Here is a 25,140-nt window from a genome sequence, read left to right as displayed (position 1 = left end):
ACTCTTGTTGAATATATTATTGAAGTAATACAAATCTATCTCAGAAAGAATACATATTGCAAGATGGCTTCTCACCTAGCATTTGTTCCACTGGCAGTGGATCACTACTACACTTCCAAAGTTTCACATGAAATATTCAGCTGAAACTAGTTATTCCACTAGTGCTGGCAGCGTAGATATGAGGTGGTAATAACAAAACAAATGTATTCTCTGTTTACATATTCTGCCATAGATAAACTGCATGATTGTGATAACACTGTTAGCACTGTTTAACTTGAAGTTTCTTACTAACAAAGGTAATAACATTTTCATAAATACCAGGGAGCTGACAACTGTTTTGGACCTAAGTTCTTCATCAAGAGAACTTCAAAAAAAAAATCAAGAAGCTTTTCTCCTTAGGTATGATCTATCAAATTTCATACATGAAGAGAAACCACTACCACCTCTTAATTTTAAACTGTTTTCAGAAATGGACAGAGTTGGAGAAATGGCTTTCTATCCTGAAGGCCAACTAACGCTGAATTTAGGAAGATGATGACAACAGCAACAGATGACGAAAGAAATGCCATCCGTTTATAACCATGCATAGTAACTAACATATAATAGAAGGATATAATGTCATCATTACAGTTGAAGAAATGAGAAAACAACTTCTCCATTAAAAAAGCTCTCCAAAACATGTAGCATAAATTTTGTGTAGTCTCTAAAACACTAAATAAAACTATTCGGGTATGTTAGACTACCTTATGATGTGATATAAATAATCCCAAATAAAATCAAGAAAAATAAGTTAAATTCCTGCCCAAATACTGCAAAAGCATGTACATTTCTAAAGTGGATAAACATATGTACTTAGTAAAACCACAACCAAAACATTCAGGCCCTATTTCTTCCTGTACTCAACAGGAATGCAAACTGGTTATGAGCAATTATCTCTGGTTCACAGTCAATGCAAGCACACATTCTGTCCACCTCCTTTACACCTTTTGACTCCTACAGTATAGTATCTAAAATGAAAATGCAGTTTAGCATGATAATGCTGATACACTGTGAGAATTCCAGTCATTGAAGAAAAAACTTGAATCCTTAGGATAAAGTATTTACTGATGCAGAAAGTATATGAATGCATATTCCACTGTAAATTAATTGTTTAAATACTCAGCCATAATTACTAGAACATTCTGCTACTTAATCTTGATTTTACTATAAATGCACATACAAACACAAAATGCACAAACATAGCTTATGAGTAACATTTCACACTTTAAATGTTGAGAACAATTAACATCATTTTCAAACATAGTAGTGTTAAGTGATGATATAGTAACAGTTAAGTACAATACTTTTAAATTGATTATATTAATTCATATACCTAAAGTCAACAGCCAAATAAAAACTAAAAAATAAATAAAATTTTAAAGCATAAGAAGTATACTGGAGGGAATTCCCTGGCAGTCCAGCGGTTAGGACTCTGCTTCCACTGCAGGGGGTGTGGGTTCAATCCTCCTGGTTCGGGAACTAAGATCCCACAAGTCACGTGGCATGGCCCAAAATAATAATAATAATACTGGAAACTATTATTTAACAGAATGCATTTGTTTTTTGGATCTAGTCTTCTAGTCTCTATTTTCAATATCATACTGTCATATTTCCCTGTGCTGTTTCTAATGAAATGTAAGGTAACATCTCAACCATGTGAATAAAAATTTTCAAAACTCAGTCTCACTTACTGTGGATTCCAAATTGTCCATCGTCAATAATAATTTCACTTTCTAAAATTGAAGGAAAATAGAAAATCTAGTTAAAATTCATGATGTATATACAGAATGAACAATTGAGAAATTACCTACCTTAAGGATTTTTTAAAAAATTAATTTAGAATTTAAAAGCAGCCCAAAGTGAATAAGCATATTTATTGTAGCCCTCAATAAAGAAATCCCTTTTAAGGAGGCTATCAAACAATAATGGTTCTTATATTCATGGTGATTATTCACAATGTTGTAAGGAAGAGAAAGAAAACTCCTCAGAGAGGTGCTCTAGAGGCACTGGGACAAATGTTTATACCAACCAATGCATGAGACTGACAAGTTGCTGGACAACAATATCTCCTGGTTGATTTTTCAAACCAAAGGTCTTGGCACAATTAAAATGCTTATTCTTACGTAGTGCGTATTCTGAACTTACCTAAAATATAATGCTCCTCAAACCCCAACTATTCTCTATAGCCAACTAAAAGCTTTTTAAATAGCATAAACTTACCTGTATATATAGAGCTATGAGGAATTACCAAAAAGTAAGTGTTTGCACATTGCCTCCTAACAGAAATTTCAACTAAATGAGAAAAGCTGTTAAGCCCCACCCTCTGAGTAAAATACTAATTATCTTCCCTGCTATTTCCTTTCCCAGTTTACTTTAAACATAAACCTGAATTTGTTAAAATAAGTGTGACAGTTCCCAATAAAGATTCTCTGGTATATTTCACACAGTTCTTAAGTTCAGAAGTTTTATTTTCCGAAAGTATAAAATACATTTATTAAAAAGACCAGAAACAAAATCATCCTACTTTCTCAAAATAAGAAAATATATTTAACTGCAAGATGCTTCAAAATGCAATTTTTTAAATATTCAATTCCTAATAATTTCCAACCTCAGTATGGCACTCTTTTAATTCTAAAGTACACTACATAAAAATTCTAAATATACTATCAAAAATGTATTACAAAAATGTATATACAAAAAGAAAATCCAATAAAGAGGATGGAATGAGATAGCTGTTTAAACAAGATGTGTCCTTGCTATATACAGGGTAAAGCAGAATCTCTCACTACTTTCTAATCTAAGCTAGTAAATAACAAGCCATTTATTCTTTAAATTCTAATTTTCTCTGGAAGCTAAAACAGAGTTTTCAGCACTAAGTCAATTTATAGATGAAACCAAGTAGGTAATTTAATGTATGTGAAAAGAACTTCAAATTTTAATCTCAGTATGGAAAAGGAAATTCAAAAATACTTGTATGAAGAGAAATGCCATTTTTAGGCACAAGAAAACTAAATAACGTTTAAACAAACAAACAAACAAAAATTATCTGAATAGCAACTTTAACATAGCCAGCAGGGTATTGGGGAAAAATGTCTGCTACAACCAAGAAATCTGAATTCATTCATACAAGTTTATTCAAGTATTTACTAGTTTAAAAAACACACAAATAGAATAACTTATTCTATTACTATTCAAAGTTAAAAATGTAAGAATCATTGTTTTGGATTAATTCTTTCCTCAAATGTTCTAAGTTCTCTGAGCAAGTAATATCAAAGCCACGGATGGATGCTCAGTTAAAAAAAATGCTATTTTATAAACTTTTGTAACTACTCCAAATATAAATATATATTCCACCATAAACCCATCTAATTCAAGAAATTAAAAATAACTAGGCAAGCATTTCTAATAAAGTTTATGAAGAAAGGCAATTAAGAACTGTTTAGTTTTGAAAGTAAGACCCATGATATGCTCAGTGAAACTTGTAGTACTGACAATGCATTGACCTTAAACTTTAAAATAAATATTTATTAAATCCCACTAAGCCATTGTGCAGCATATTAGTAACTTTATGCATATGCCTCAAACAGATGCAGTTAATGCCCATACCTAAAGGGGTTATTGATCGTGGTTGTAGATGAGTCTCCCACTTGTGAACTATGACTTGACATGGACCACCGATAGTCTGCAATTTAAAAGTTAAACGTCTGCAATAATTTCTTGTATCTTATTTTCTACCCATGATGCCATTAGATGTTTGTGGCCTAAGTCTTATACTAATTATGAAACCAAGAGATTCATCTTGTTAATATCAATATTATATGCGAAAAATCAGGAATGTACCAGGTCAAAAAACATGATGAATGCTGGAAGAAAATGAGGGTGAGGCAGTAAACAAAAATAAGATGAACTGGCAAATAAAACCATTTAAAACCCATTCTTAAATCTGCCTACAATACTCAGTTTTAATCTTTAACTGATACTCTGTCGTAAGTTAAAGTTAACAGCAAATATACTTTATGTTTGGTATGTCGGAAGTCAATGAAGTATTACTGGAAGACTGAAGTAACTCCTCAAGTGTTCGGAAAAAGCCTAAACTCTCTGATAGTAGAAATACTGAGAACAAATACTTCAAGATCAATTATCACAAGTTACTCAAGGAACTAGAGGGCATAATTAAGTCCTTCATTACATATATTTAACTAGTAAGTAGGTAACAGGAAGAATATTAGATTCTCGTATTTTAGTAACCAGTGTTTCTAAGGAGCACAGGAAGCCCTTTCCTTTAGGAAAGGACACATGCATGGGTAAATCTGAAGAACAAGTTTGATTAAAGGGGAATGAACATCCAGTTTTACTCTTACTGCCTTAAAGTTTATAAATTCATACAGTGTGAAAAATTTTAATACTGTCTTCTGGTATCAAATTCTCTTACTAAAAAAGAAAATAAAGCTTTATGTATTGTTGATAATGTCTACAGCAATTTAAACGCAAGAATGAACTACCACAAGAATTCTCTTGTGTGTTCCTAAAGTACTGAAGTATATGAAGTGTTTCCTAATTTTCCTTGAAGTATTTAAAACAAAACAAAAAACCCTACACTTGTCTAATTAAACTTATGTGCCAAAATACAATCCTTAAATACATATTTTAAAAGAAAATTTTCAAACTATATCCTTACAAGGTATTTTTTTTCTTCTTCTGAAGAAATTTAGTAAAATACAGAGAAGCAAAAAGAGACAAAAATCACCCATTATCACACTACTTAGGGATAATCACTATCAATATTTTCACTTATCTTTAAACCCTTGTCTAGGCACATATATACTCTTAAGTCTGGAACATATAAGCTTCTCTCTTTATTACATCTGTAGATGACATTAAATACTCTTCTATAACATTTTATAGGATTTCAATATTGATTTTATTTAATAACAAATGAGCCGAATGATAACAAATAAGTATGTAACAAATTAGGCAAGAGATAATTCTGTCATTTAAAATAACCAGAGGTTAAAATCTTTTTTTAACACTTGCAAACTTTTGAAGATTGAAAACTAAAATTAGATATACATTCAATTCCTTAATCCTGGGATAATACAGGAACTCATTTTCTCTAGCTGAATACATCCTTGTTATAAGGGTTCACTTGTGAATTGATAATAAACTGTGTAGACATTTTTAAAAATGTAAATGTGAAAGTACTAATCTTAAAATATGGTGAATTACGCTAAAAAAACAAGAAACATCTGATCCTGCATCTGCTAGACGTTTTTTACTATAACTTTTTGCTGTCACTTTTTTGAATTTGTTTTCACACATCAAACTTTCTAACCCTCAAAAGATACAAATGTATATAATAAAAATAGGAATGTTTCTTAGCAATAATGGGCAACCAGAAATAACTAATCTATTCCCTTCTTCCACCCCTCCCATGTCCCCTGCACTCCCCTCAAAAAAAAAAAAAAATCCTCTTTGCTACAAAAGTGGTGTAGATCCATATTCTTATAAAAGTTACTAATCAAATGTGACTTGAAAGGGTGCCATGAACATAATAGTAAATATCAGCAGGGATTAAAAGTGGGTAGAAGAAAGGAGAGACTTTGTTTTTGTTTTAAGTTTTTGTTTTAATTCAGGTATCAGGGGAATTTCACAAAAAGTGTTGATTACAGTATCTATACTTAATCATGTAAGAATAGTCCTGTGGATTAAACACTTGAGAGGGAACATATTTTAGCAGTAATTTTTAAAACTCCACTCCTGTTTACAAACCCAGTAACCATAGCATAAAGCTAACTAGGCTTGAACAGAATGGAGTCTTGAGGAGCAGTCCAAAGGGTCAATTCAACAGATGGCTTATAATTGTGTCTACTGGCGTTCACACTACAAATTCATGGTTGGTACATAAAATGTGATAATATTGACAAATGAACCAAGTTTTAAAACACACTGAATTTCCAAAATTGTTGTGACTACTTTATTAAACTTTAGTAGGTAATCTTAAATTTTAGCTTACCAATGTTCTTTAAAACAAAAAAAAAACCTTAACACCTGAGCATTGGGAAATTAAAGATCTTAGCAATGATTCCAAAACATGCAATCCTTTTTAATATGCTAAATGCAGTAAGTCATTCTTCAAGATCTTAGGCAAAAAACAAGAGTTCCGTTCTGTAAGACTGCCACAATTTTAAGCACTTTGGAGACAAAAGTAACAATATCAGTCCAAGACAGTACTCCACTAACAGGACTGGTAGAGTTATTTCACATTTTAGCATGTATTAAATCAGAAGATTGCTGGAATGTTTCTCATACAAAAAACCTGTTTCTACAAAAAAGTAATAATGACTGCTTTCTTAAACAGTTATTGATTGACATCACTCAGCTATATCAAGCACTGAGAAAAAGAAACAAGATTATATAAGAGGTAGACTGGGGTTTTTGTTTTTAACAGACCACCAAGCAAAACTATCACTATCATGGAATATCACTGCTTTCAAATATCATAAAAACTGTTAAGCGTAAACTGTAAAAATTTCACTGTTTCCTTTCTACGATTTTGAAAAAAATGGGAAAAAAATGCCCATGTAAAAGGGGCTCTGAATTTTTAATCTATGTCAGAGGCCAGAACCAGTTAGTTAAAAATCACTATTTTTAACAAGACCAGGAAGAAAAACGGTCACTTAGGAGTGAGTAAAGCAAAGAAGGCTAGGCCGACATACATCTCTCAGATGGTTCAAATTCATAGTTAACAGCTGAGGGTATTTAGCATGCAGAAGAATTTTATTAAGAAACCACTGTACAAAATGACAACCTGGGCTATTACGAAAATAAACAATTGTCTGCCTACCAGATGACTGATTCTTTTGTTAAAGGATTTAAATAAAAATCAAGGGACGTTAAGAACAAGGTAAAAGAATTTGTAATGAATCTAATTATGAGTGAATGTTAACACCTGTAAAAATTAAAAGCAGATGTTACTGAAAAATAAGCTATTTCACTGAAATGAATGAAAAATTTCAAAGACAATATAATTAAAAAGTGGCTAACATCTCAGTATGAGACAACAATCCCTAATTCCAGCCACAAATAAAAAGGGGTGAACATGGATTAAAAAATGTTTAAATTACACATTAATTCAAAAATTATCTTTGGTGAAGATATGAAATTAATGGGTTATCTGCAGACTCACAGCAATGTTTCCATTCCAGGAATATCTACTACTTTTGTTTGCTATGTTTAAATAAGATAATATTTGTCACCTGTAAAAAATTATTTTAGAATTTAATATATTAACACCTTATTCTAATTCTACAAAGCATAAGAAGATACAGCTGTGAGAAATTAAAGAGAAAAAGGACTTCAAGAGTCTTTAACTTCTAAACTAAAAGGAATATGCCAGAAAGAGCAAATTACGGAAGAGAAATTATGAATGGCAAAATTTTATTCATAGAAAAATTTTAGCAATGGAAGGGATGTAAGAAATCTATAGTTCAAACCCTTCATTTTATAGATGAGTAAGCTGAATTCTGAAGGTCAAGTGACAAGATCACAAGATTTTTAGCTTAGGTTCTACAACTGCTTGGATAACCTAAAACTTTTGACCCAGTAAAATTAACCTTATTACCCATTTCAGTTTTTCAATGCTTTCATAATCATTTTGCTTTCCAATCATTCTTTATATTCATAAAATATATACTCCAATAATTTACATCATTTCACGATTTAAGATTCCTTGCACATTAGTTCTATCATTTGACAATGCACAATTGAGACAAAGTTTCTAATTCTATTAAAAATTATGATTCATTTAAAAAGCGCCACCAACTTTAAAAAGAAGTGTCACTTTAAGCTGGCATGTGGGAAAAAAAAAAACCTCTAGCCATATGCATGGGATTTTATGTGGCTATTTACTCTATTCCATGAAAAACATACTTACCATGGCAGCCCCTGCATCACACGGTACATGTGTACACGATACAGAGCACCTACTTAAAGAAACACACTCACCAACACATACTGTAAACTTTTGCAAGTATTACAAGGGGAAAAACTTGTTTCTTACTGTAAGCAGACTTCGTGCCAATTTTTTGGAAAAGGCATTTTGGAAGGATTTGCTGCTTTTGGTTACATTTTCAATGAAAAGAGAAAATACTGTAGGTTGGCTTAATTTGACCTGTGTTGACAACAGTCTTACTTTAGGAAACTACGCCCAAAGGACTCATGATTTTTCTTGTCCAAATGCCCCCGTAAGTAAAATTTAGTTAATTTCACATACCAGGATCCTCAAATATGCTTTCAAACTCACAAGTGCTATGATCTACATAACTCTGCACAAATGTTCACTTTATACTAAAGAACTTTGCCACAATGTACAACCCCTATGCCAAATAAATGATCTTTTCCTTAGTCATTAAAGTGAGACTATTGTCAAGATAAGCCAACATAATGATCAACTATAATGTAATTTAATTTTAATTACTGAGTATATTCACAATATATTCTTGGAATAAGAAACGTAATAGGTGCAAAAGACAGCTGAAGTGGGTTTGTCAGTTTTTCTCTTTTATATAATGGTGGCTAAGAGACTGAGGTAACAGTGGCTGCTTGCAATTTTTTTTTTTTACATGTAACAAGTATTCAAGGACCCCAAAGGGAAATAAATTTTTAAAAAGATCTAATCCATGTTTGCTTCCTAGACTCCTGCCTAAGCCCTTGTTCACATGCAGCCCAAAGTGTGCTCAAAGGTAAAAATCTGAAGGAAACTAATCCTTTCAGCAAATAAGTATCTTTAAAATAAAGAATCAACTTTTCTAAATATGAAAATGTTCCCAAAATAACCAATAAATCATTGTGAGCAAGCAGATTTAGATCTAACTGATATTCCAAAGGCCTTCAGAAAAGATCCTGGTCTATCAACACTATCACTGAAAAAAAATCTAAAAGGAATGACTTCAGTTTTGATAGGAGTTAATGCAGCCACTAAGAGATGGCTGCGTTGAAATAATTTTTTCGAAGTTACTCACTTAAAGTTGGCTATATACACTTCTAAATATATCTTTACCACAGATGAATTAAAAAAATGAAACAAAAAGAAAAACCCTTACTACTGGTTACTAACTAGTTTACAAAAGTTATAGAAAATGCACACCTATCAAGAACACTTATCATTAAAACCAATTTCATGATAAGAATATTGCAGAACATACTTACTATTAGTCTTTTAAAAATTCCATTGCACACACTATTTGCCTCTGAAGAGGCTACTTCCTTTCTTTTTGGTACTAAAATATTATTAAGCTAGAGTTCTTTTTTCCTTATTTGATCTAAACAAACTCATTTTACTTTTAATGTTTCCAAACTTAAGTTAGTTGCTTTTGAAAGAAGTCTTCTAAAGAAACTGGAAACTAGATAAAGAAAACATACCTTTGGTTCTAAAAAGCACCCTTTGAAGTAGCGGTACTGAACTGATACTCCTCTACTAAGTACAATGGTTGCTTTCCATAACATGCTGTGAGAAAAAAGAATTAAAGTAGCAGCATCAGTATCAAACTAAAATTCATAAAGTCTTCATTAATTCATAAAACCCCTCAAGTAAGGTCTGTGATCAATACCATTTATTTATTCCTACACAAAATTTTACTCCAGGCCTAATCTGAACCAGGTACTGGGAACACAGTGATGAATAAGGCAGAAAGAGCTCCATCTTCAAGGAGATTGCTTGTTTATGTGGATAGACAAATATATAAGCAAACAGCATACATAGGAAGGGCTAGCTGACCTTTCTGAGGTGACAAGAAGTTTTGGAGGGAGATCTCAACAAGAACGAACTGTCTGAGCTGAGACCTAAATGATGAGCCATACAAAGAAGCAGAAGTAGTATTCCAAACAGAAAAGGCAAGCAGTGCAGACCTCTGAATCTCCTCTCACTTTCCACTTAGCTAGGGATGTTACATGGCTGCTAAGAGGCTTTGAGGCCAAGGTCACAAACTTAAATGCCTGTTCCCAACTGTCCCTTATTCTGTCCTGCCCAGCCTCTGGCTATTTCCCTAGCCAAGCAATCAGTGTCTGTATCTTACTTGTACTTGTATCTTACTCAACATCTTCCTCTGAACTATGTCATTCTACATATTCTAATGCTAATTCTAAAGCTTAGACTCAACAGTGAAAGAATTCACTACAATTCATGATTATAACTGATTTTTAGCTTCAAATCATAGGCCAATGTTATTCAAAGTGTGGTCCCAGGACCATCAGTATCAACTGGGAGCTTGTTAGAAATGCAAAATCTCAGGCCAGGGCTTCCCTGGTTGCGCAGCGGTTAAGAATCCACCTACCAATGCAGGGGACACGGGTTTGAGCCCTGGTCCGGGAAGGTCTCACATGCCGCAAAACAACTAAGCCCATGTGCCACAACTACTGAGCCTGCATGCCACAACTACTGAAGCTCACGCACCTAGAGCCCATGCTCCACAACAAGAGAAGCCACTGCAGTAAGAAGCCTGCGCACCACAATGAAGAGTAGCTCCCGCGCAACGCAACTAAAGAAAGCCTGCATGCAGCAACGAAAACCTAATACAGCCAAACAAACAAAAAAAAATCTCACGCCACATCTAGACCTATTGAATTTGAAACTCTGGGGGAGGGCCCAAGCACTCTGTAATTTAACAAGTGTCCAGGTGACTCTGATGATGAACACAAGTTTGAGAGCCCATGTCATAGACCATTACCCAAACATTAATTCAGCATGAATAGTTCAGTGACTAAATGGCAGCTCCAAATATTCTTCCATGATACCAGATGGCTAGCACTGCTCCCCACCTGGCTCTGCCAAGACAGACTTAGGGCATTATCCTCACTCTTACTCAATTCTGGTTTCTAACAAAATATCCACAACCAGCTGTCACCCCTGGTCCTAGCTTCAACAATCAGATTAACCTGGTAATAATAAAATACATATGCCCTGGCTCCACCCTGGGAAACTCTGGTTTCATAGGTCTGGGGTGGAGCTTTGTCTCGTGGAGTTTGATAAACTGGACATATGTGATTGGTTGAGAAGCACTGCTGCACAACAAGGACAGCCTAAATGCTCGGAACATGTGCCCTTCTACTTCTCCCTGATAAGCCTCAGAATCCTTTTCAACACAGGGCTCCAGGCAGATTCTACCAACTCTGAGATGAAATTTATTTCCCATCTCTGCTACCCAAAAAGAAAAAGGCAAATTTCCAGTATTATTTCACCCATAAAACCAGCCAGAGTATGTGAAACTAGCCCCAGATGTGCACAGTAGAATTAGTGGGAAGCTTTAAAAATGTGCTGGGGCCCCTCTCTCGTGCACTATTTATCAATCTTACAGGAGCAGGGTCTCGGCATTTTTTTAAAAGCCCCCTTTTAAAGTGCTTTAAACCAGTTAAAGTGCTTTTTAAATCATTTTTTAAAGTGATTCCAATGTGCTCCCCTGGTTAAGAACCACCAAATGAAAAGATCAGATGGTGAGAGCAATAAAATGAGTCTTTTTACTTTACTTCCCTAAGCAAATATAGCAAAGTTATAAATGAACCAGAGGGACTTCCCTGGTGGAACAGTGGTTAAGAATCTGCCTGCCAATGCAGGGGACACGGGTTCGATCCCTGGTCCGGGAAGATCCCACGTGCCACGGAGCAACAAAGCCTGTGCGCCACAATTACTGAGCCTGTGCTCTAGAGCCCGTGAGCCACAACTGCTGAGCCCATGGGCCTACAGCCCACGCTCCACAACAAGAGAAGCCACCGCACCACAACAAAGAGTAGCCCCGGCTCAGCGCAACTAGAGAGAAAGCCCGAGTGTAGCAACAAAGACCCAACACAGTCATGAATGAATGAATGAATAAATAAATAAAATTACTTAAAAAAAAATGTACCAGAACTGTTCAGTGACATCAAGAATGAACGTAACCTGATGAAACTGAAGAAAAACCAGGAAAGAGGGGCAGTGAGAAGGTTTAGTGCACCTGTCTAATTTTGAATTGCCCTAATATCCTCCCCACAAAAATACCATGAAATCTCCAAGAAGGGCAAATAAAATCATAAGTGACCCACATTTTCTGCATTATTAGGAAATAACACCACAACCTTCAAATTGTTTGTAAGAAAAAAATTCCAACAGAGCTCTTGTCACCACAAACCTGTAGGTACAGAGAGACTTAAGAGACTGAAAAGGAGGAACAGAGGACTTAAATGCAGAGTACACTGAAATCCCAAAGAAACACAGTTCTAAAACACAAGACTGGGGAATTTCCTGGTGGTCCAGTGGTTAGGACTCTGAGTTTTCACTGCAGCAGGAAGGGTTCAATCCCTGGTCCGGGAACTAAGATCCAGCACGCTGTCAAAAACAAACCAACCAACCAAAAACCCCCAAGAGACTGTTGTTTACAGGCAAACAGATTTGTTTACCTTTTGTATCATCTTGTATCAACTACTTATATCAACTGTGTCATCTACTTCCTTTCTCTTTGTGAAGCACTGTTTATCTGCCATATATGAATCAATTATACTTCATTGTACAGCGATGTCAAAATGGCTGCTTCCTTAAAATTAAGAAGTTAACTGTTCTCATTCTGTTCACATCACTTTGACCAGGTTGGCCAGAATGGACTTAAGACAGGTAACAGGGCAGCTCAAGAGTTCAGAGCAGAGGTAAACAAGTTTAGAAAGACATGAGGTTTCACTTCAGACATGAGTGACTAATCCACAAATCAAGGAAAAAATAGGCACTAGAAGAGAATAAACATCTCGTTTTTCTGTGATCCCAATATCATTTGTCAACAGAACTTAACTTATAAAAACAGAAGAGAATTGGCTGAGAAAATGTGTCACACTAATGACAAATAGAGAAACGGGTATTCTATGTATGCTTTTTGTTTTCTTTTCCTGAGCTTACATTATGGTATTGTTTTACTTTCCTTGTTACTTCCCTCTGCTTTGCCATCAGTGCTCCTCAAACTGTCTGCTGTGAAGGACCAGTTTCTGTTTACTTGTGTTACTCTACTTGTCCCATGACCAATACTTCTGGTCTATGATGTACCCAGTTCAATGAGATAAGTCCATGACATGCATGGGTATCCCAGCAATGTCAAACTGTCATAAACATTTCTAAATGCTTGCTCTCAATCTTTGTATTTCTCACATCGTGCACTGATAAAAAAATGTTTTTTGTCTAGCACTGAGTCCACAGGCCACATTTTTAGTAGCACTGCTTAACAATCATCTAATCTGATGTTTCTCCCTGGGGGCACTGCATGTATTTGTATACTATTTAGAATCTCCTCATCTTTCCTTTACCCCCATGCATACATCCTGACAATCCATAACACTTCAAAATATCCATACAGAGAAGGACCACCTTTGTTGACAACACTGATTCTATCCTAACCCCTTTACCATGCAGATAAAGGAACCAAGGCTTAGAGATGTGAGATCTGCCCAAGATCACAGCTAACTGCGGAACTGAAACTGGCACCCAGATCCTCCTTTCCCCACTCCAATGCACCAACACACCCATGCTAAGTTTAGTGCTGTATTTAATGTCAGTAGTAAACTTATTTCATTACATTAGCTAAAATTTCTAAGGATGTGTTCCACCCTCTGCTACTTTTAAAAGAATATATGTCTCAAGAAAATTATTTCATAAGCTACAGCAAAAATTAGATCTTTTATCAAGAATAGTACTGAGAAGCAAAAAAATGCCTTAATTTTTTTTAAAATAAGAAATAACAATATAAGCCTGTTTAGAATTATGGTATTAAGCATCAAAAGAACCAGCCAAGAGCCAAGAGTTGAAAATGACTTTTTGCGAGGTGGAAATTGAGAAACAGAGGAACTTGTTTTTTCACAGCAAACTCTGTAAAATGACTTCACTCTTTATACATATGTGATAAGTTTGATAAAAATTAAAAGAAAAATATACGAAGGTATCTTAGAAACCCCCAAGTTTATAATCTGAATGTCACAATTATTCAGTATTATGACATGCCCATGCTTACCTTTCACCTGTCTCGTTCTCTGGAAGAAGAGCCACAGCATTTTGAGGATTCCAGTTTCCCAAAGCATCAGAGCTTCCACATATTGCAAAAACCTCTCCTAAAGAAACATAATGAGTTATAGTGGGTTAAGTAGGAACATCTCATTTTAGTTTTAGGAAACTGCACTAATTTAATGGGATGCAGAGTCCCTTTCAGTGGAGATGGAAGAGCTTCCGTGGAGAAATGGGTTTGGACCCAGGTGCCACTCACACTAGCACCTACGTTATTAACCTGACCCACCTCTATAGAACCAAAGGCAGAGAAAAGGAAGAATGTACAGGGACAGACTTTTCTTCATTTTTCAACTACTTACTGAGCCAATAATGAGTACCAAGACAAAGTGATCAAATGGCAGTCCTTGCCTTCAAGGCAGCTTCCAATTTAAAGGAGCATATAAGTATCCTACAGAACCAGTACCTGATATTTTCCAGGAACTCAAACAGTAGCTACCAAGAAGCTAAAGATCAAGAAAATTATCAATGGGATATGAGCAATGTAACAACAACAAACAAAGAAAAAAAAGTCCCCAGAACAAAGCCTAGTGAAAAACTAGACAAAAATCTCGTATTCCTTACTAAAATAAAGACTATCACACTTCATCTGAACACTTGTCATCAACACACAAACCAACATATAGTCATCACCTATATTTGCTAAATTCCATATATTTAGCAAAAGTCTACAACTTCTTGAATATAAGTATGCAGATATCTTTAACTTATATATCAACACATTCTGAATTACTATAATTAAAATCCATAAAGAAAAAAACAAGGAACTGAGCCCAAGTGAACAAACTTCAGGACAAACTCCTCCACACTCTGAGAGTAGCTTGGTTTCCAAGCTCTGGGCACTACTATAGTAAGACTAGAGTTCTAATTGGCTTTAGCCACCTGCATGGCATTTTATATGCTTGGACTGTCTAAAACCTAACTAAAATCCCAAATGTGGTAGTCATTCAGGAGTTTTCAGGGTTCTAAACACATGTCTGTAAAAGCATAAGGTGGTTATGTATAAAGATTTCATGTTAAAATACTCACCAATCCTTTAAAGTAACCAGATTTTTTTTTGCAATTAACTTAGGTTATTACTACCTCTTCGCATTAAAAAAAAAAAAGATAAACACTTGCTAAATACAAGGCACAAATATTTATTCTCAAGATCATATATGTTGCTCTGCATATGTACAGCATATGCAGTGGCTCCTAGCTCAAAATACAGATTACCATCAAATCACTGATTCAGGCCGGTTATGCTTCCTTTGTAAAGGAGAGTCTCATTAACCTTCCTCATGGAGTCAGTTATTTCTTATCCCCATACAAAACAGCAGCTACTCTCTGCTCTGGAAAGAACATGTATCCCACATGGAAAAAGTGAAACTTGGACAATCTGTGGTTACTTTCCTTCTATATAAGTGCTCCTGCATTTTACCAATTCCCTCCTGGAATGTTACTCTGTCTTTCTGCTGATTGCCTTTGAATATGGTTTCTATGAGGAAAAACGGGAAACTTTTTACCAGAACAGACCTATTTCTTTAATTGGATTTCATTTATTGAAGATTATAAAGACCTGAATGCTAACTAAAGGAATCTGCAAACAGCACCCCCAAATATTCTTTTTACTTGTTCCCTCTTACTTCACTTCTCTCTGCAGTCTTTCCACTTTCAGCAGAGAACACTTCCTCCTTGCTTTGGGGAGGAAATCAAGGTGACATGAGATCTGGGGGGGAGGTGAAAATCCACCCCAACATCCCCTCCCTGTCCCTCTACCTCCCTTCCTTCCCACCTACATTCACATCTGCCACTAGTCCTTGAGAAGGAGTTCCACCTTGTCAAGCTGACCCTTCTGTGGCTAATTCTGTGGTCACCACATTTGCCTGATGTGGCCAGCTCCTCCTAGCTTAAACTGCCTACGCACAAAAGTATGATATAGGTCTGCAGTCTTCTCTCCACAGAAGAGGTTACACACAGGACAAGAGGTGAGTACTAGACATAAGGGAGCAACCCCATCAACTGACTAGCAATCTTCAATCTGCAGAATCTTGCCTAGAGGTGGAGCTGTACAAAATCATCTTGGCTAAGAATCTGAACTTGGACAAACACACACCGTCAGGTGCTGTGATGGATGCTGTATCAAAGATGCCTGACATACAGAATGAATCATTCATTCATTGTTCGAACACATACTTACCCCTGCTCTGAGCCAGGCACTGTGCTAGGTACAGGAATTCAGCATGAATAAGATAAAGTCACATTTTTTTTCATAGAGCTTACAATCTGTCCACAAGAAAAATTACTCATATGACTCCATAAAACTCATAAGAGGTACTACAAAGAAGAACCTTGAATTTCACAGGGACCTTAACCTAGTTGAATACGGGAAGCTGGGATAAGGAGAGTTAGGGGGGTGGCGGGTGGGGGCACAGATCTAAACAAAGGAAACAATCTGAGAAAGCCCCAAAGGAGGAAAGGAATGCAAAAGATTTGAGGAACTGGCCAGCATAGCCAGAGTGTATTAAACAAGGAATTTTTAACCCAGGCGTGATACTGTTTGTTTTTTTTGTTTGTTTGTTTTTTGGGCCGCACTGTGCGGCATGTGGGATCTTCGTTCCCCAACCAGGGATCGAACCCGTGTCCCCTGCAGCAGAAGGGAGGAGTCTTAACCAGGTAAGTAGCAAGGTGTGATACTGTTTTGACATGTTACCTTACACTAAAATTATTTCACACTGCTTCAGTAGACAGTTAAAAAATACAATAAAGCTTAAAAAAATAGATGTACAAGTAAGGAACAAATTTACCTTCACCAAATATTTCACCAACTCCTCAACACTAGAAAAATTTCCTTCATTTTCATGACTTAAAAATCATAGCTCAGAGAATTCCCTGGCGGTCCAGTGGTTAGGACTCCACGCTCGCACTGCCGAGGGCCCAGGTTCAATCCCTAGTCTGGGAACTAAGATACCACAAGCTGCGGAGTACAGCCAAAAAACAAACAAACAAACAAATTACGGTTCAATTATCTGTCCTGTTCAAAATTCACAGCTTTCCTGGAAAACATGAGACTAAGACACTTACTATTTGGGAAGTTTTTTTTTCTTGAATTTGTTATGCTCCGAGCACATTTCTGTTATCAGGCATGTCCTAAAGATACTTTCATCTAATAATTAGGCTCACTCTAGTAACAACTCTATATTTAAGGTAATCCAGATAAGAAAAACACTCATTTATTTTTTTTTAAATGTTTAAAAGTAAAGTTTTACAATACCTGGTAAAAGAGCTCCTCTTATTTCAAAGGTAACCTGAGAAGGTGTCATTCTGATGGATTTATTTTAGGACGTTGTGCTAGAAAGAAAAAGATGTCATTTATAGTACATGAATATCAGCTCTAGATAGCTACCACCAAGAAACAAGTTAAAACACACAAAAACAAAAATGAATCTCAACTGTGAGCAAAACATTTCAGATACCTTATATATAGAATTATTTAGGAAGTATCTAGCAAGTTTTAGGACCTAGTGTTACAAACCTATTCTGTAAGAATGTATGGACCAGAAAAATCTGCAAAACAAGTGTGTCCAAACTTTTTTTAAGAATTCAAGATTATCTTGTCATATACCTTCTCCTCTAATAAGCAGCTGTTCTGAACTCAACCTATCTTTCCTGACCAGGCTCATGTTTATAGTGTAGGGAAACACACACAACCAACAACTAGAGACAAAAAAACTTGGCTCAAGAGAGCATTTCTACTTTAATTAAGAAGGTTCCAATTTTAATAACAAGAAAACAACCAAAGAACTTAAGTACCACCCACTGAAACAAACTAGTTAAGTTCTGAAACAAGTTTGAGAACCTGCTTCTAAGTGACCTAACCAATGCCTTAAAAAATACAATAACAAAAACCCCTTCCCCCTCACAAATCACTCTTTTCAAGTTTCTCTTTATTAACCACAGGCCCATCATTACTGTAGTTCTGCAGACGTGAATTTAGAGTCTCAACTCTGCAATCTATTGGGTTGGCCAAAAAGTTCGTTCGTTTTAAGTAGACCTTTTTTTAATATATTTATTTTTGGCTGCATTGGGTCTTCATTGCTGCGGGCGAGCTTTCTCTAGTTGCTGGGAGCGGGGGCTACTCTTCGCTGCAGTGTGCAGGCTTCTCACTGTGGTGGCTTCTCTTGTTGCGAAGCACGGGCTCTAGGCGTGCGGGCTTCAGTAGTTGTGGCTCAGAGGCTCTAGAGCGCAGGCTCAGTAGTTGTAGCACACAGGCTTAGTTGCTCTGCGGCATGTGGGATCTTCCCGGACCAGGGCTCAAACCCATGTCCCCCGCATTGGCAGGCGGATTCTTAACCACTGCGCCAGCAGGAAGTCTGCCATTTTTCATTTTCACCAAGAACTTTATTGAACAACATATTCATTAACCGAATGAATTTTTGGCCAAGTCAACATTACCAAATCCTGTAGATTTTAATTGATCTTATATACATGCCTTTCTTTCTAAGTTTAAACTTCATTAAAAACCCTAAGTCTCCTACTTATATTTTGGCTTCTCGATCGCTTCCCAACAATACATTTTATGTCAATTAGAATATCCCTCACATTCCTGGCTTGGAATCACTTCCATTACTTATAGAAATCTAAATCCCGAAGTCTTTGATGTCCTTTATTCCTTATCCACATTTTCTCTCCAGCTTACTTTTCATTTCTTCACTGTTTTTCCCAGCCTAACCAACCTATTCACCTTATTATCCCTTAATTTAAGTACTTAAGAAAAGACTGGAAATTTAAAATTGTTTTTAGTTTTATTTATTTATTTATTTATTTTTGGCCACAGCACGCGGGAACTTAGTTCTCCGACCAGGGATGGAACCCCATGCCCCCTGCAGTGGAAGCACGGAGTCCTAACCACTAGACCACCAGGGAAGTCCCAAGATAGGAAATTTTTTAAAAAAATTAATGTACATCAATTCTCATGCAGTTTATAGAATTTAAATATAGAAAGAATACATACTCCACACAAGGTCACATCATATTGTACATAACTACTCCAACACCTCCAAAAAAACTTTCATACCCCCAATCCATCAATGTTCCTAAAATAATTCCAATGATGTCTTTACATCATTTCCTTTAATTTACCAACTGAAATTGCTTATCTTCATTTACACATTATTTTATTCAAAAAAAAATCCTCAAGTACCTTTCCTAGCTATTCTTTCTTCCATTTTCGCTATGTTCCCCTCCCTGTGAACACATGCACAACTCTGCAATGGTCATTTAATGAACACTAATACCCACAGTTAACCACGCTTCCAAGTCAAGGCAGATAGATCGATAGCAGCAATTGCCACTGGAGGCAATTTTGTCCTCTAAAGGACATTTGGCAATGTCAGGAGACATTTTTGGTTGCCACAACTGTGGGTGATGCTCCTGGCATCTAGTGGGTAGAAGCCAGGAGTGATGCTCAACACCGTACAATGCACAGAACAGCTCTCCACAAATAATTGTCCAGCTCCAAATATCAAGAGGGCTGAGGATGAGGAATCTCTAATATCTAACCACAGGGGGGCTGCAACGAGGATCATAGTTTATAGCCAATGTTAGCTATAAACTATGCATCATCCCACCTACATCAATTACAAAGTGTAAATACAGTATATATACTAAGCAAGAACACCAGTCAATGTGGTTTCATGTCACTTGGCTAAAGAATTCCGTATCTGGCGACTCTACCATTTCAGTTAGAAAACCCAAGATTCCACACTGGAGGAAAAAACACCTGTCCTTGATACCTTAATCTACTTTCTGTGTCTAAGAGTAAACATGATCTATTTAAAGCATATACATCCAGTTGTAGCATGGCCAAAGAATGTTCCAAATCTAAAATTAGCTCTAGATTGTTACCTCACCTTTTACCTATTTAACCCAAATATCTTAATAGTTGTCTTTTAATATGACATCTGATATGAATCTGAGTATAACCCTAAGATAATAAGACTATTTCCTTTCCTAATAAATAAAATGATTCATTGAAGCACTGCAATCTTACATTTATCTATATCTTACATTTAATTTATCTGTATCAATCATATCAAGAAGAAACCTTAAGGCTAGCAAAAGCTTGGTTTTTTAAGTTACTGAATTAATTTTGAGACACAGCAAAAAGCCCTATCATCCAGCAAATTGCTTAATAAACAACCACCATCTCAACATATAACCTGTACTTTCACCCAGTGTTTACTGCCACAGTTACTAAGAGCAATCTCATCTACATAATTAAAAGCTGGTGTTCAGTTATTTGTTGATCAATTTTAAGTAACTATTTTAACCAATTTTAGGGAAATCAGATGTAATTATTCCTATGTATTAAAATCAACACCTAGTACAAAATTATCTCTAAATTTCTACTGTGTTAAATGTGAAACATGTAAATTTAATGAAAAGGAAATCAACTGATTAAAATTGAGCTTCTCATTCTTAAGGTTGCTTGTAAAAGTGGCTATAGTAACTTGACTGGAACCAGCTGCAGTATCCAGTATTTACTACACCAAAGCTACATACACAAGCACAAAGTTACCGCCCCCCCCCCCAACCTCCCCAGTCCTCAACAAAGCATCATCTCCAACTTGGATTGCCTTAAGTCATATAATCTGGTTAATTTCCATTCCCCCCATTGCCCAAATTTAATACCGTACCAAATAAGAGCCTGCAGAGCTGCTCCTACAGCAGTTTACTTGATCGTGGACAGAGGCCAAAATTCTGGTGCAGAATTGAAGCGTACAATTTTGGCACCCTGCTACCACCAAAGTAAAATACTGTTCTGTTGTGGAACGAAAAATTTATACAACCAACACTTCCTCTTCTTCCAAACAAGCAAAGAAAATCTCAACTTGGACAGGGGAGGTCTTCTAGATATACATACAACAAGAATAAGATGAAAAATGCTAGTCATTTTTACATACATGAGCTGACTGCATATGTAATTTAACCAATTCACCTATAACCTCACGTACAGACTTTCTGAGATAGGTTTTTGGTTTGGTCTGGTTCTTAAACATAACCTCCACTTTGTGCTTTTTGAAGATAAGCATTAAACAGCATTCTCATCTGGGACTTTGAATAGCATTTTACACTACTTTAACTTTTTTAAGGACTCACATAATTTGCAAAATGACATTGTAATTTACATTTAAAAAATATTTCAGAGTTTACACTACCTGAAATAAGTTTTACTCGATTCTTTTTGTCAAGTAAACTATCCCAACACATTCCTTTACTGGTTTGCCAGCTTGGGGAACAAAAGGGAGATTTAAGCAAACAAAGGTACAGGAACATTTACTTTAGAGCTAAACTGAAGTCACAGATATTTTCAGCTAAAATGTGTTTTTTTCTAGCCAAAAACATTCCACTGTTTTCCTTCAAATACTTTTTCAAAGAAAAAAGCTGTTTCCAATTCTCCTTGCTCTTTCCTAGGCTCCAACAGCCTAACTGACTATAGGAAAACAATATATGAAATGCCTGTATTTTCCTGAGTTAATTCCTGCTCATCCTGTTGGAGGATCATTATGACCCCACTATTCAGACCCCAGTATATTTTGAGCCAGTATTTTAATCAAATGTACACAGACATGAATGGATTTTTATTAAGAAAGCAGTTCTGGAGATTTCATTAAGCCGGTTAATTCTTTAATCACCTTTCTAAACAATGTCATAAAACTATTCCAAATTTTTTCCATTTCATCTTGATATTATTTTCATATGCATTTCGTTTATTTTTCCTGGTTAAGTTATACACAAAGATTTGATTCATCAACTTACTTTTTGTACATATCAAATTTTACTCACTCTGACACTGAGATTTCCTTTGTGGTCATTATTGGAGTCCAACTTTCCTAATCTTATTTTGTCTAGAATACTGGTTCTCCCTAATGAAGTTGAGAACCACTGAACCACCGTGTAGTTTTACCTGTTTGTTTTATCTTGTGTTATTTGTATCCAGAATGTTAGGAGTTGGAAAAAGGACTGATAATTTGTATTTATTTCTTAGCTAAGTCACAACTGTCAGAAACGTAGCAAGACACACAAGGGGGTGGGGGGGAGTAGTGGATAGGAACTGGGCAGAAATAGGAAGGGCTAAAGAAGAGTATGAAGAAAACATCAAGTCCAAACATCCTGCTTCGTTCTATCAGTTCCTCTATGTGTTACAGACTAGGCAGCTACCTCAATGATGAAAGATTTCTCTACAATTCGTGGCTGAATTCACGCCTAATTTCCTTCTAACCGGGCAGTGGGATAAGAGGGGGCCGATGAAGCACCTAACTGATGAAGGCTTTCTCCCAGAAGTCATCAAGGCAATTTGAAGAGCTTTGGAAAAAGAAGAGCTTTATAAGAAGGGGAAACTGTCTTAAAATTGTATCAAGGGCACTGATGACTGTTCCTGGAACCTTTTCCTAAGAGACTAAGGCACTTCGGTTTCTTGGAATAACTGAATTATACAAGCACACCCTAGACTACTTGGTTAGGCAATTTCAGAAAATAAGCAGTTGTCAAAACACTATGAATTACTTATGGATAAAGCCAGAGAGTGGTGGTGAGCGAGACTTGTTTCTTTTAATACTCATGGTGGTCCTACGGTTTATGCATTCTCGTATATCGAAAACGCTGCAAAATTTTTGGAGGGGAACGAAGCACCAGCAGCCCAGCGGAATCGCGGCAGCAAAGGATAAATACAATAAACATGTGTCACCCACCGACTTACCGGGGCGAACGTCCAGGCCGCTGTTTCCCCGACGGGCAGAGCCCGCCCGGGCTGGGGAACCCTGCCCATGCCTCGCCCCCCGCTCCGCCCGCGTCCCCCAGCCGGGTCGCCCTGACAACTCAGCCGCCACGTGAGCGGCCACCACGGCCCTCGCACCGCGCGCCCGGCCCCCCGACCTCCCGCCTCACCTGCCGGGTCCGCGGGTCCGCGCCGCCACCGACGCCGCGCCCGAGAGGCAGTGCCGCGGGCCGAGGTGCCGGGCGCCCGCTGTCCGCGCCTCGCCAGCGCTCCCCCAGGCGGCCAACCGCGGCGCTCAGCGGCAGGAAGCGGCTCCGCTCAAACCGGTTTCAGCTGCTCCAGACCAAACCGCCAGGCCACTCCGCGGGGCGGGGCCGGAGAAGTGGCGGGGCGGGGACTGACGTCACGCCCGGCGCCGTTGGGCCAATGGGCGGCCGCGTGCGGGGGGCGGGCCCGCGCGTTCCTGGAAAGGGCCTGCGTCCGAGGCCGAGGGCGGCCGGGCCTCCCCGCGATACCCGGCGCTGGGTTTTTCTCTTGGCCGGGAGTCGTCGCAGAGACCTGGCCTGGGTTCATAGATGCCTACCTTGGTCCCCTAAGCCGTCTTAGGACAACCTAGTTTGGAAGGTGGAGCTGCGATCCTGAACTGCGTTTTTTTCCCATTGGAAAACGAGGGAAATTAACAGGCCTGACGTTCTGTGGAAACTTTCTTTCGTTACAAAATAACAAGCACACTTGGATCAAATCTTTAGCGTTAAGAAGGAGAATTAGGTGACCTAAGATGGTTGAGAGTTTATACCTCTGCTAAGCAAAGTATGGTGTTCGGACCGGCAGTATCACCTGAAGGCTATCAGAATTTGCTCTCTCAGGACCCTCTCAGACCTGTCTATTGGAATTGCGTTTAACAAGATCCCCAGGTTATTTGCACGTAAAGTTTGAAGGAAGCTTTCTGGAAGCTAGAAAGAACCTCTCTGCAAAAGTTGTAGTCATTTATTTTCTGGGAAAAAAATTGGCCCTACCAAGTAAAAAAAAAAAAAGGCAAGGGTTGTTCTCTCCTTTGACGGTTCCAAAAAAATTAATCAGCATTTGCTACTCACCCAAATTAAACTGTTACTTTCCAGTATCAAGGTTAACTGCTGGTTCACCCGTAATAGAAGATTGTTATCAGATTTCATTTAAATCGAGTGAGATACTAAAAATTTAAAAAGAGATGTTGAAGGACTCTAAGAGATAGCTCGAGCAGCAAGTTGTGGTCCTATTGAAAAGGCATTTGAGTTAGATAAGCTCTAGCTTTTAGACAGCTTCTAGTTTTATAAATCGGATCATTCATGACGGAATTTGATATTTGAGCTTGGATTAGATCCCAGAGCATGTCTGTTATCCATTCAGTTAATAAATAATTACTAAGTGCCTGCTTTGTGCGAGGCACAGAATGCAATGGTTTCTTGATGGCACTCGTTTTAATCCCAAATTTCTTAAGGAATTAAAAATTCCTCCCAGGGCTTCCCTGGTGGCCAGTGGTTGAGAGTCCGCCTGCCGATGCAGGGGACACGGGTTCGTGCCCCGGTCCGGGAAGATCCCACATGCCGCGGAGCGGCTGGGCCCGTGAGCCATGGCCACTGAGCTTGCGCGTCCGGAACCTGTGCTCCGCAACGGGAGAGGCCACAACAGTGAGAGGCCCGCGTACCACAAAAAAAAAAAAAAAGAAAGAAAGAAAAATTCCTCCCAATTTTGTACTATAAAGTCTGCTGTTGTACATTTCATAAGAGCTTGGAGTTGATTTCATTCCTCTGCTGTTAGTCACACTTCAGTGATGAATTTCTTTCACATGAGTTTGCTTCTTTTAAATGTTTATAGTAGATCTTTATTTTCCTATAATCACCATTTAATCAAGCTATTATTTGCCTAATGTTTATAGTCCAAGTTGATGATCTAATCCATGCTCCTTCCCCAAATCCTATTGAAATAGCAGGAGAATTACACATATTTGAAAGTTGCTATCAGAGGGCCAGAAACTGAGGAATTTCTAGAAGATATAAAATAAGCCAGCAGCATTGGATAATTGAAAAAATGAGAACAGAGAAACCTGGACCCATGCAGGGGAAGAAGGGACTCCTGGAGCTGCCACTTTACACAGCCTTGCTTAAAAACTCTTTAATAATGCAATATATTTTAGATTATATCATGTATACCCTGTTTGGTTGAGATATTGGAGTAAAATATAAACAATAAATTCCTTCTTCCTACCTCTGTGGAATGTCATAACTATTCCGAGAAATGT

At 37.2% G+C, this 25,140-nt stretch overlaps 1 protein-coding gene across 2 annotated transcripts in view; it reads right to left on the bottom strand.

The window, feature by feature from the left end:
- GPCPD1 (glycerophosphocholine phosphodiesterase 1) overlaps positions 1–23,173 on the bottom strand; it is a 63,250-nt gene extending 40,077 nt beyond the window's left edge. For both annotated transcript variants that reach the window (XM_004321881.3, XM_019941465.3), the window contains exons 1-6: positions 23,033–23,173; positions 17,358–17,434; positions 14,055–14,151; positions 9,460–9,544; positions 3,646–3,721; positions 1,731–1,772 (exon numbers count right to left, since the gene is read on the bottom strand). In XM_004321881.3, coding sequence (XP_004321929.1) covers positions 1,731–1,772; positions 3,646–3,721; positions 9,460–9,544; positions 14,055–14,151; positions 17,358–17,406 — 349 coding nt within the window. In that variant the 5' untranslated portion in view covers positions 17,407–17,434; positions 23,033–23,173. The remainder of the gene's footprint in view (positions 1–1,730; positions 1,773–3,645; positions 3,722–9,459; positions 9,545–14,054; positions 14,152–17,357; positions 17,435–23,032) is intronic.
- Positions 23,174–25,140: the final 1,967 nt, after the last annotated feature.

The sequence above is a fragment of the Tursiops truncatus genome, chromosome 15, assembly GCF_011762595.2.
Source record: "Tursiops truncatus isolate mTurTru1 chromosome 15, mTurTru1.mat.Y, whole genome shotgun sequence".
In the NCBI taxonomy this organism is placed as follows: Eukaryota; Metazoa; Chordata; class Mammalia; order Artiodactyla; family Delphinidae; genus Tursiops; species Tursiops truncatus.
Note: the sequence above shows the minus strand (reverse complement) of the source record. Positions and strands in the feature narration are given on the sequence as shown.